General features: G+C 39.3%; 1 protein-coding gene across 3 annotated transcripts in view; it reads right to left on the reverse strand.

The window, feature by feature from the left end:
* The window catches only part of LOC131935210 (uncharacterized), a 98261-nt gene that overhangs the window by 30820 nt on the left and 53921 nt on the right, over window positions 1-13520 (reverse strand). For all 3 annotated transcript variants that reach the window (XM_059291583.1, XM_059291584.1, XM_059291585.1), the window contains exons 7-11: window positions 13025-13154; window positions 8309-8401; window positions 5985-6055; window positions 5117-5285; window positions 1687-1901 (exon numbers count right to left, since the gene is read on the reverse strand). In XM_059291583.1, coding sequence (XP_059147566.1) covers window positions 1687-1901; window positions 5117-5285; window positions 5985-6055; window positions 8309-8401; window positions 13025-13154 — 678 coding nt within the window. The remainder of the gene's footprint in view (window positions 1-1686; window positions 1902-5116; window positions 5286-5984; window positions 6056-8308; window positions 8402-13024; window positions 13155-13520) is intronic.

Consider the following 13520-nt stretch of genomic DNA (forward strand, 5'->3'; position numbering starts at 1 on the left):
AACTGTGATAATTTATTCACTATGACGACAACTACTCACACGGAGAGAAATAAAACAAAAAAATCTTACAGCACGTTAATATTGTGAACGACTACAAGTCTTACAGCAAGCTACCGTTGTGAACGAGTTTAAATATTACGGCAATTTAGTGTTGTCAACGAGTTTAAGTCTTACAGCACGCTATAGGTGTAAAGGTGTGAACGCCTGTAGGACAACAATTGACGTGATGTCAGCCAGTTTAATCCACGCTAATCGGGTCAGGTTTTATAACCCCATGATAATTAAATTGACATCTATGAAATCAGTTAATTTAGTGTTGTTGTTTTTTTTTAATTTAAAAATGACAGCTACAAATCAAACCCTATTCTATAACCATATGCCTCCGTCTTTGAGCTTTTTGTTATTGTTTTTAAAGTAGTAATTTAGTTTTCTAGTCCAATTAAATAATTTTCATTTTTCGTCCTTGCTTATTACAACTGACATCTGAAATTCTGGTCTGACATGTGAATTTTAAAACAATTAATTTAAATCATGACGTCAGATTCCTGCTTTTATTTAAGTTGCTAATGAAGACTAATTGGCCAATAATTTGGCTCTTGGTTTTAATTCTGACCGAACTGACAATGTTGTTTCGTTTAGATCAGTTTAATTAAGCAAACGTTCAAAACTGACCGCACTTGTGATGGGGTCGAGACTATTCAATTTAAGGAAAAATAAACTTAAAAGCACTTGACCGATATTGTTGAGTGCTCAAGCTTCCCTTCCACCTTCCACCCCCCCCCTCCCTTCCGCCTCGAGTAAAAAAAGAGCAATATTACTTAAATAAGGAATATTTAAAGAAAAAATATTTACTTAAAGAAGAAATATTCACTTAAAGGATAAAAATTCACTTAAAGAAGAAATATTTACTTAAAGAAGAAATATTTACTTAAAGAAGAAATATTTACTTAAAGAGGAAATATTTACTTACAGAAGAAATTTTTAATTAAAGAGGAAATATTTACTTAAAGAGGAAATATTTACTTACCCCATTTTTAAGAATGGCTACCACAAGCAAGTAATTAAAAAAACCGTATCCCGAAAATTTCAAATCCCCCCCCCCACCCCCACTCCCGAAAATCGCAAATCCTCCTAACACCACTCACGAAAATTGTCAACTCCCCCACCTCACCCCCACTCTCGAAAGTTTCCAACCCCTGCCCCCACACCCGAACATTTCAAAATTTCCGATCCCCCCCACCCCCACTACTCCCGTAAACTGCTAATTCTCCAACCACCATTCACGAAATTTTTAACTGCCCCCCCCCCCTCCACCTCACCCCCAAAAATGTCCACTCCCCCTCACCCCCAAAAAATCAAAAAATTCCATTCCCCCCACCCTCACCCCCAAAAATTTCCACTCCCCCTCACCCCCAAAAAATCAAAAAATTCCATTCCCCCCACCCTCACCCCCAAAAATTTCAACTCCCCCTCACCCCCAAAAAATCAAAAAATTCCATTCCCCCCACCCTCACCCCCAAAAAATTTCAACTCCCCCTCACACCAAAAAAATCAAAAATATTCCCCATCCTCAACCCCAAAAATGTCCACTTCCCCTCACCCCAAAATTTTTTTTAAAAAGTCCATTCCCCCCACCCCGGGCCACACCCCTGTCCCCACCCGAAGCAAGCCAGAAAAAGTACTGACCGCATTGACGATGTTGTAGCGCCTGTCTGCCGGCACCAAGTCCGCTATTTGGACGGACGGGTTCTTCATCCACCGGACCTCGTACTTCTCAATCTGCTTGTCCCTGTCCCCGTGGACGGGGGGTCGCCAGGTCAGGGTGATGTCCGTGAAGTAGGAGCCGTTGATCTCATACGGCTCGTGCAGCTGGGCCTTCAGGTCTCTGATGGGGCCGGGCGCTGAAGACAGGAAGTAGGGGAGTTTGAGTAGGGAGTGGGGTGGGGGAGGTGGGTAATGTTGGTTTGTGTTAGGGCTAGGGGTAATACAGATGAGCTCTTTTTAGAGACCCGGGGATTGTGTCAGGAAGTGCATGTGTTTTAATTGAGGGGTGGAGTGCAGTGTTCCTTTCAGATTTTTTTTCTCTGGCTGGGGGGGGGGGGGGAGACTCTAGTTAAAGTATATATTTTCAATTTAAATTATATACTTTTTATATTTTGTTCAGGGGTCGGAAGACTTGCTTCATGATAGTCGTCTCTCTCCTCCCCCCCCCCCCCCCCCCCCCCACCCCGGATGAGATACCTGAATGAAATTCTGGGGGTGGGGATGATGAAATGATTTTTTTCAATAGAGGGGTGGGGACGATAGATGCTTTCTCTGAAGACGCGCAGTTCTTGAGAAAGGGGGTAGTGGGGTTGCAGATGGGGGGAGGGGGTTGAAAGTATGTGCTACACATGCGGCCACATGGATTGAAGTGGTCGTGTTTGAATAGGGGTTGGAGTAGGTGAGTGAAAAACTGATGGATAATATGTGTTGGATTTGCCTGTATAACTAAGGGTGGTAAATGTATAAGTAGGGGTTGGGGAAGTGGTTGGAATATACAGTGTAATCGGGAGCCGGACGTTTTCCCGAAAGACACTTGCCCGAATGCCGTTTGCCCGAAGGCCGATTTCCCGAATGGACACTTGCCCGAATGCGACAAATGCCCGAATGGACACTTGCCCGAATGCGACAAATGCCCGAATGGACACTTGCCCGAATGCGACAAATGCCCGAATGCCACTTCGGGAAATCGGCCTTCGGGCAAACGGCATTTGGGCAAGTGTCTTTCGGGAATTTGTCGTAGACCCAGTGTAATCATAGCCCTAAGCTAGTATGACCGTAGTTGTTAAAAGAATGTTTACTATGTTTAGGACGGCGTGGCCTAATCGGTAGAGCTGTAGGCTTCTATCCGGAAAATCTTGAGTTCGAATCCAGTTCCAAGTCAGTAGAACGACCCTGAAACCAGCGGATCTCTAGGTCTAAAGGGGATGGTTGACTTTTACATTGTTTATTGCAAGTCACACCTTGTAGTTTACAAAAAAAAAATCATTTTTAATTTTGAGACACTGTCGTGACGAACTCAAAAATAATTAGATTCCGGTTGTTTAAACAGACACGGTTACTAAATATTCCTAAGTCTAAGAAGTGGACTTAATGTATTCTATTCTGTACCTCAAGTACTGACAGGCTGTCACTTTACGTCACTCTAAACATCTCCGAGATTTCGGTTAATGTGTTAAGACTAGAGATGGTTCCTGTGTTAGGGACTAGGTCCTTGGTGGATGCTTAATTACAGCAGAGATGGTGACGTGCAGTGTTGCAGGCCAAGTTTTGTAATGAGGGGTGTGGGCTTTCAATTGTGTCCCTTTCATGTATATATATATATATATATATATATATATATATATATATATATATATATATATATATATATATATATATATATATATATATATATATATATATATATGTAAGGGACACAACGGAACATTTGAAAAAATCAATGCAAATCCGGATTTCGGAAATCGTAAACATAACGACCCAAGCGTACCGACCGTCGCCAATAGTTGTATAGAGAGAAGATACTAGTGGGGGTGGTGAAGTGGGTTGGTTATATGTGTCCATAAACTGGTCTGCCGATCCATCAGCTGAGCTCAGTCTAAAGGTTAAATCAGGTTAGACCAAATACATGTGAGCCGAGTCGTGGAGCTAGTGTTCCTCCATTAGCTGAAGAGCTCTGTTTTTAGCTCACGACTTTAGCTCTGAATGTAAAATACAAGGAACTTGTAACCCCAGATGCTTGTGTTGGGTGAAGACCAATAACAGAGAGACATTAGTGACATCCGCTTACGTTGCACCAGAAACGGCGTATTGTGTGTCCCTTTTCGTGTGGCATAGATCTTTTGTGAACCACACGCTATCAAAGGTCAGTGACACCACGAACACTAGGGCTTCTCTATATATTTTTTTTTTTTAGATTTTTAGTCGACTTGTTTTTGTTGTTTTATTTATCGCAGAATCAGTTGAGTTAGTGTGCTATCAGTTACAAGCTACCAGTGTTATGGTGGGTTTAGACAAGACGTTGACAATGGGATCACGGGATGTGTGGTGTAATAGGTGGCACATAGGCTCGCTAATTGGTGAAATGTGGATCCACATGTAAGCTGGTTAATTGGTGTCGTGGATCTAATTATGGTCTGGCTAATTGGCGACGTGGATCTAATTATAGGCTGGCTAATTTGTGACATGGATCTCAGTGTGGGATGGCTAATTGATAACTTTGTGATCCTTTTACAGGAATGCTTATGACATATTTATTTGATCCCGCACAATGTTTCATTCAGACATTTTTTTTCTCCGGGGGAGGGGGGGCACTTGATATTTTCGGGGGGGGGGGGGGGGGGCGGCCTAAATTTTCCGAAGGGGGGGGGGGGGTTGGCGGACACTGTTAAAAATATATGTTTTCAATGTGAATTCTAAATCATTTGGGAGGGGGGTAGACTTTTTTCGGGAGGGTGGGATGCCTGGAAGAAACACTGATCCCGATAGAGCACATAAAACGGTGACAGCATGAGAACCGCTGACACACAGAAGCCGTACTCACCACAGTGGCTGTAGTTGTACTCACCACAGTGGCTGTAGTTGTACTCACCACAGTGGCTGTAGTTGTACTCACCACAGTGGCTGTAGTTGTACTCACCACAGTGGCTGTAGTTGTACTCACCACAGTGGCTGTAGTTGTACTCACCACAGTGGCTGTAGTTGTACTCACCACAGTGGCTGTAGTTGTACTCACCACAGTGGCTGTAGTTGTACTCACCACAGTGGCTGTAGTTGTACTCACCACAGTGGCTGTAGTTGTACTCACCACAGTGGCTGTAGTTGTACTCACCACAGTGGCTGTAGTTGTACTCACCACAGTGGCTGTAGTTGTACTCACCACAGTGGCTGTAGTTGTACTCACCACAGTGGCTGTAGTTGTACTCACCACAGTGGCTGTAGTTGTACTCACCACAGTGGCTGAAGTTGTACTCACCACAGTGGCTGTAGTTGTACTCACCACAGTGGCTGTAGTTGTACTCACCACAGTGGCTGTAGTTGTACTCACCACAGTGGCGGCTGTAGTTGTACTCACCACAGTGGCTGTAGTTGTAGTTGGTGACGTTGAGACACTGGAGGGAGGCGAAGGTCAAGTTGACGAGCCCGCTGGAAGCTTCTAGATTCCTGTCGGTGGTCCGGATGTTGACGTGGTAGAAGCTGTCAAACAGCAGCCCGGATATCTCGTACTTGTACCCAACAATGTCCTGAGAACCGGAAGTCTCGAGTTAATTCAGTGAGAAAGTGGTGTGAAAGTGGTGTGAATTATATGTAATGTAATTGTTGTTGTTCTTGTTTTGTTTGTTAATTATAAATGTTGTTTAATTACAATTTAAGTGTAATTAGTGTCATGTTTAATTAATGATATTTTCTGGGGTTTTTTTCTAGATTTTTGTTTGTGCAGTTAAAATGCCGTGCTTTTAAATATGGGTTTATGTTTATATTCTAAAATAACGGTCGTTATCAGGTCGTTAAATTATAAAAATAGTGTTGTTATAACATAACGTTTAAACTGGTTTGTGAGTCGGTCCTGAAGGACCTCTAAAATAACCCTTAAAACGACCCTTAAGACGACCCTTAAGTCGACCCCATTGGATGACATTTAATTCAACCCCTATGACGACACTATACACCAACCCAGGATGACTTATCCACCCCTAGGATGACTTTTAAGTCAACTCCAAAAACTTCCCTCAAGTCCAACCAAAAGACCACTCTGAACTAGTCAAGTCGCAATAACTGCCATGTACGTGGCTATTGATAGCATACGTTGCCCTGTACTTCAAGTCTTACAAACACCATCCTAATGGTGCACACTCAGACATAATCAACAGCGCGTGCTATCAAATGTGAACAATTAACCACCACTCACAATTAACTACCACTCATAATTAACCACCACTCACCCGATGCTCCTTAGCACGGTAGACACTTTTGATTCCCGAGAAATAGGAGACGACGAAATGACAGCCAACATCTGTTGACAATAACAATCATCAGTGATGTACTCTACAGTAAATAATCTCAACTTTTTCTCTCTACCAAATTTTTAATATATGGGACGTTATAGCCTAACGATAGAGCGCTAGACTGCGAACCCGAAAGCCGTGAGTTCGAGTCGGGGTCAAGTCAGTAGACAGCTCCTGAGTCCACCCAGCTCTTATGGATACCTAAATCCCGTTAGGGAAAGTAAAGGCGGCAGAGCATAGTGTCGACCACACTATCCCTTCATGTGCCGAGGTCACAGAAACAGGTGAACTCTACTTGCTTCATTGACCGTGTGGGTAAAAAAGCGAACTTTACTTAATTGTTGATATAAAGGTATCTAGAGGATACATCCTAATTGGTAACTTTGTTGTAAACTTAAACACTTATTTCGATATTTATACCGGTGCCTCTATAACAGTGGTTCCCAACCTTTTTCAAGTGGCGACCCCCTTTTATAAAAAGTAAGTGACCCGCGACCCCCATAGAATTAAAAAGCCGAAATTAGTATGGAAATTAATAAGCACTAAAATAAGATTTTCTTGTAGACTTTCAATATCAACTACTCTTGATAACTATTTAATAGCATGAGTAAAATTGCATACTATTCACTAAACCTTCGTGGTTAAGTTTTTAATTTTTAAAAAATGTTGTTAACGTCAACCTATGTCATTATAATTATCTTAATTTTGTTTTTAATCGAAGAATAGTGTTAAAATATATTCTCGAAAAGTCAATCAATTTTACGTTTGGGTATGAATGGTGAATACTACACCAAAATTGTGTCTGCAGTTTTTCATCTTACTCGGAATCATTCTGCAAATCAAAGAATTCATCTTGTAATTCATCGGGAATGCTGGAAACATCAAGGGAAGAAGAGAAAGGGTAATGCGTCAATGCAGATTCTTCTTTTTTCAGCTCAGAGAAATAGCGATGCAGTTAGTTTTCAAGAGATTCAGTATGCCCAGAAATCGCTTCTTTCAAAATTTTAATTATCTCACAATTAGATACATCTACCACACCACAGAGTTTCTCAAATTTACAATATTTCCAAGATTTAGTTTCTTTACCGATTTTGCAGCTTTGATAAAAATGCCCCGAGATTATCATGGAAAGTTATAATATTCGTTCATTTTCCCTGAAGCTTCAGGTTAAGCTTATCTTGATGTTCGAACACATCTGCTAGGTATGATATTCTCTCCAACCACTCTATGTCGTTTTAAGTATACCAAAAAGTCTTGTTTCCTTTGCACTTCCAAAAACAATTTGATTTCAATTCAAAAACACAATTTACAACATTTCGTTTGACAGCCAGCGTACTGTAGTGTAGAAGAGCAGAACCTCGTGATCTATATTAATGTTTTTGCTCAGTTCGTTGAAGGCTCCAGATTTTATATAATTTACAACTTATACTAGCAATGGACTCTTGATGTCGATTGGTTAGGGCAGTGGTTAGGGAGCTAAATCTTTTCTGTTTTCTGAAAGCCCGATTTTGAGCTAAACATAGATGGCGCACCATCCGTACAAACCCTTACAGCCTTTCTAACCCATTTTAATCATCCAGTTTCAAAAAAGGTATTTATTTTCTCCATGCTATCTTCACAAAAGAGCAACTCTTCTTTGCTATCATTCGCGTGAATATAGACACAGACCAGCAAATGCGAACACGAACTCACGTCTGTTGATTTATCAACTTGAAAAGCAAACAATAGTGAAAGCTTAATTTCAAAAAAAAATTTGTTATTTAACATTTACGTACATGCAGCGTTTGATGAGATTTTCTCGTATTGTTTTTTTTTTTTTTTTTTTTTTTTGCTTGGCATTTTCTATCGCGACTTCATTTGATACTTGCACTAATGCTGGAGAAAACTTCCTGCTCGATCAAGTCTCTGGCATTTGCACCTAGCTTCTTACCGACGAAAGAACTCCATATATTTTTTGGTGTGTTTCGAATGACTCGTCTTAAATGGCGTTTTAGTTTTGAAGATTTCGTAGATTCGTGACTGAGAACAACTTTGTACAGTGCGCTTTGTTTCTTCTCTATTACATTTCCAGTGATGTTAATGAAGCCGAATTAAAAAAAAATTCTTCTAAATATTTATGTTTTGTTTCAAATTACTAAGGTTTAGTATACCAGTTGGCGACCCCCCAGAAAGACCTTCGCGACCCCCAGGGGGGTCACGACCCCCAGGTTGGGAACCCGTGCTCTATAATCTATATATATTTAGAAAAGTTGATGACGTACTGTTAGGCACCGCCCATTGAAGCTCCGCCCTGAAATCTGTGCCGACCACATATTGTCGCACTGTGATGTTCTCTGGGGGTAGTGGTACAGATACTGAAACAGATAGGTTCAATGTTATCATTAACAGATACAGATACTGAAACAGATGGGTTCAATGTTATCGTTAACAGATAATGAAACAGATGGGTTCAATGTTATCGTTAACAGATACAGATGAGTTCAATGGTATCGTTAACAGATACAGATGGGTTCAATGGTATCGTTAACAGATACAGATGGGTTCAATGTTATCGTTAACAGATACTGAAAAAATGGGTTCAATGTTATCGTTAACAGATACAGATGGGTTCAATGGTATCGTTAACAGATACAGATGGGTTCAATGGTATCGTTAACAGATACTAAAACAATGGGTTCAATGTTATCGTTAACAGATAATGAAACAGATGTTATCATTAACAGATATGTAAACAGATGGGTTCAATGTTATCGTTAACAGATAATGAAACAGATGGGTTCAATGTTATCGTTAACAGATACAGATGGGTTCAATGGTATCGTTAACAGATACAGATGGGTTCAATGTTATCGTTAACAGATACTGAAAAAATGGGTTCAATGTTATCGTTAACAGATACAGATGGGTTCAATGGTATCGTTAACAGATACAGATGGGTTCAATGGTATCGTTAACAGATACAGATGGGTTCAATGTTATCGTTAACAGATAATGAAACAGATGGGTTCAATGTTACCGTTAACAGATACTGAAACAGATGTTATCGTTAACAGATATGTAAACAGATGGGTTCAATGTTATCGTTAACAGATAATGAAACAGATGGGTTCAATGTTATCGTTAACAGATATGTAAACAGATGGGTTCAATGTTATCGTTAACAGATATGTAAACAGATGGGTTCAATGTTATCGTTAACAGATAATGAAACAGATGGGTTCAATGTTATCGTTAACAGATATGTAAACAGATGGGTTCAATGTTATCGTTAACAGATAATGAAACAGATGGGTTCAATGTTATCGTTAACAGATATGTAAACAGATGGGTTCAATGTTATCGTTAACAGATACTAAAACAATGGGTTCAATGTTACCGTTAACAGATACTGAAATAGATGTTATCGTTAACAGATACAGATGGGTTCAATGGTATCGTTGACAGATACAGATGGGTTCAACGGTATCGTTAACAGATATTGAAAAAATGGGTTCAATGTTATCGTTAACAGATACAGATACAGATGGGTTCAATGTTATCGTTAACAAATACTGAAACAAATGAAAATAGATATTTTCAAACGTTATCTCTATATAGGCCTACAACACATAAAGTCAGCTGAACTTTCGCAGAGAATGTTAATTAATTATTAATTAACGACTGACTTAATTAGGTAGTAACTTATGTTGGGTAATCAATACTTTCAGAAAATCAATTATTTTGAATAATCAATACTGTCGGATAGTTCCAAATGTTGAAGAGTCAACAATGTTGGAATATGGTTATTGTTAGATAACCTTTTACACTGGCTAATTGTTCCATGTAGAGGATCTGTCATTTTAGATAATCTAGTACGTTGTCGACACTATCAGAATCCAACGTGTTTTAATTGTTTCGTATTTCTAAAGGCCAACTAACTTTTACATATTAAGTAGATTGTCAACTGTGGCTAGGTATTTCACTCGGCACCAAAGTACTTTTAACATGTAAGATCACATCATATTAATACAGTGGTGATATACAGTGGCGTCGCGAGGCGGGGGCGGGGGTGCGGACAGCACCGGGTGACACCATTTAAGGGGTGACACCATGGCAAAATATATAGAAGAAATATGCTTTTTGCCAGTTCAATTAATGACTAGAGTTAATCTACCTATACTAATAACTGACTATAACACGTAAAAACTATCATCCTAGGGAAGGGGGAGTGTAACACCAACTACAAACTTTATAGAGGAAAAAATGTTTTGTTGAGTATTTTGAATAACTGATAACTCAATCGAAATCTAATAATTTACGATGAAAACGATGCTTTTTCCACATTAATGAATTAGTGGATTAATATAGTGTGCGCACAAATTGACGCCATTAGGCAAAATGGGAGGAAGAGGGGGTGACAAAGTATTTTTTTTTGGGGGGGGGAGGTGACACCCGACCTGGCGACGCAACTGGTGATATAATTTTTTTTGAGTATGTGCGTCTTATCTCATTAGCCTGACCTCTCGTTAATATGATAGATGTTAGGTCACACCGACCTAACCATCGGTCTCAACAACACATAAGAAAAGTAAGAAATATTCTCATCATCCGCGGCATTGTATCTTTTAATTTATCAATCTATTTTTTAGACAGATTTCATATTTCTTCCCCGCAGAAGGAGATCGATTGAAATTATAAATGATGCGCCGACCTCAATAGCCGTGAACAGATAATTATGTTCTGAAATATTTTAATGTAATTTTTTTTTCTTAGAGTTGCGTTAATATTTTTTTGCTTTTTAAAATTTTCTGGAGTTTGAAAGTTAAATGACAACGCGCTTGTTCGGTCATCGTATTGTAGCCGTCTTTAAAGTTCACAAAAATAAAATGGGAGTTTAAGAGTTCCATAGCGTGACTTCGTTAGCGAGTTAATTCCCCATAGTTGTGATTGTGCTCTCGTCTGGTTTAAAATTCAGCTTTTTGATTTTGTCAAAACATCCGATCTTTCCCCATTAGCTTAAGTATCAGCCTTTTGAGTGTGTCCAATTTCTAGACCTACAGAGCAGTACATGTTAGACTTTTGAATTTGTCAAATTTCCTGACCTACAGACAGTGGCGTAGCTAGGATTTCCGAGCCCTAATGCAAAAATTATCAATAGGCACCCTTATCAGCCATTAGGGTACAAGTAACAAAGTTACACTTGGCCATCAAAGAAATCGGCTACTGGTATGCTACAGTTTGTATACCATTATAGTTATACATTCTGATACATTTATACTGTATTTTATACTATTATTGTGCAGTAGCTTACCTAATAGCGTTATAAAAATATTATTTATTTTTTAAATCTCCAAAGTACACATTTTTAATGTGCTTCAGTCAAAGAGGGAAAAGACCTGTATGTTCCCTGGGTCCTTATGACTTGCTAATGCTTGCTGTGTAGTAGCTACGCCACTGCCTAAAGACCAGTAAATATTAGAATTACGAGTTCGTCAAAGTTCCAAGCCTACACACCAGTAAATATTAGCAATTTTAATTTTCCAAATTTCCCAAAAGTTCCAAACTACAGAACTGTAAATATTAGAATTTAGATTTTGTCAAATTTCCAGACTTCCAGACTAGTAAATATTAGACTTTTAAGTTAGTCAAAACACCCGACCCATACGGCAACTAAACTCAAAGGACAGTGTTACTGGTACAGTGAGCAAGACATAAGTCACGAACATGGCACTTGTTTCCAATTGTCTTTCGCTGCACTCAGGGCAGAGGAATGATATTCCCAGTGGCGTAGACAGGTTAGGTTGGGGGGGGGGGGGTTGTACAATTCCTGACCGTTGTTTTTTTTTCAGAATTTTTTTTCTCCGGGGGAGGGGGTCACTTGATATTTTGTGACGGGGTGGCGGACTAAATTTTCCAGGAGGGGGTGTGGGGAGGCGGACACTGTTAAAAGCATATATTTTTCTATATAAATTCTATTTCGTTCGGGGGAGGAGAGGCGGTAGACTTTTTCTGCGGAGGGGGGGGGGCTCTGCCTGAAAGAAACTTCCTGATTACTCCATTTTACGTCCAAGGACATCCCATAATATCTCGACCTTCAGGCAATGGCTACAACTGAATCCGAAATATTGTTGGTAAGTCTATCAACAAAAGATTAAATTTTACCTTACTCATAAACACAAAAGCCGTGGCTAAAAATAGATAGGTTAAGATAACAACACATGTCACTTGTCAATTCTAAGTCAATATTCTGTGCGTGTAGATGGAGATTAGCTTTATAACCGGGACATCTGTCAACAAAACTCACATCAATAAGTTGTTTTAAAATTCATCCAGCCTCCTTCAATGTGTGGACGGCCCTCTTTGTGTTTGATGTTTTTTGATGTTTTCACGATAAGGCTAGTTATGGAGGCCTGGATGCTACCACCTAATGTTTTATTTACCTTTACCCGGAGACTTAAGTAAATATACGGTTCTATTGGAGTCAACATCAGCATACTTATTAGCGTATATGATGGTATCGATACATGTTTTGTTCACCGTAATCGGGAGACTAAAGTAAATATACGGTTCTATTGGAGTCAACATCAGCATACTTATTAGCGTATATGATGGTATCGATACATGTTTTATTCAACGTAATCGGGAGACTTAAGTAAATATACGGTTCTATTGGAGTCTACATCAGGTATACTTAACGTATATGATGGTATCGATTCATGTTATGAAATGTTATAAAACAAGTCATTGTTTACTAACACAATTGAGACGAAGTTTTAAAAAAACTCAGACGGTTGTTCACTAACAACATAGAGACGAAGTATCATAACACAGACAATTGATTACTAATTAGATATAGGAGAAATCTCATAAAACGAAAACGATAGAGACTAAGTTTAAAATAAAAATTGTTTACTAACAACATTGAGACGACGCATCACAACACAGTTGTTTACCAATAACATAAAGATGAGGGTATGACATCATCTGTTGTTGTTTACCTTTTGGGGTACGGATCCAATCAGACACAACCTCTTTGCTCACGAACCCGCTTTGGTCGAGCACGTGAATCCGAAATCTGTACTCACCGCCAACCGCTAGGTTCTCTACAACAATCACAGCGAAGCTGGTCTGAAAGGATGAAAGCATCTTTGAAGAGCAGCTCAAAGCTCAAGCTTTTGAATAATAGATCATGGTAACAATGATCACTGGTGGGGGAAGTCAATGTGACGGAAAGAATATACGTCATGCTTGCTCAACTTTCACGGTTGACCGAGTTTTGATGAGTGATATGTTTGTTACATGGAGCGAGTTCATTTATTTTTAATTGATAGATTAGCATTACAGTTAATAAGTGGATGATGTTGTTTACGGGTCGGGGGGAAATTCTTTATAAAGAAAAGACTGAGATTTTGTTGTGATATTTTACTGTTTTGTAAAGCTTTATTGTTCTTTTTTTTTTATTTTTTTTTTTATCGATCACTGAGGGCCTCTGGT

Source organism: Physella acuta, unplaced genomic scaffold, assembly GCF_028476545.2.
Source record: "Physella acuta isolate Inbredline_101_S28 unplaced genomic scaffold, ASM2847654v3 ptg000137l, whole genome shotgun sequence".
NCBI lineage: Eukaryota > Metazoa > Mollusca > Gastropoda > Physidae > Physella > Physella acuta.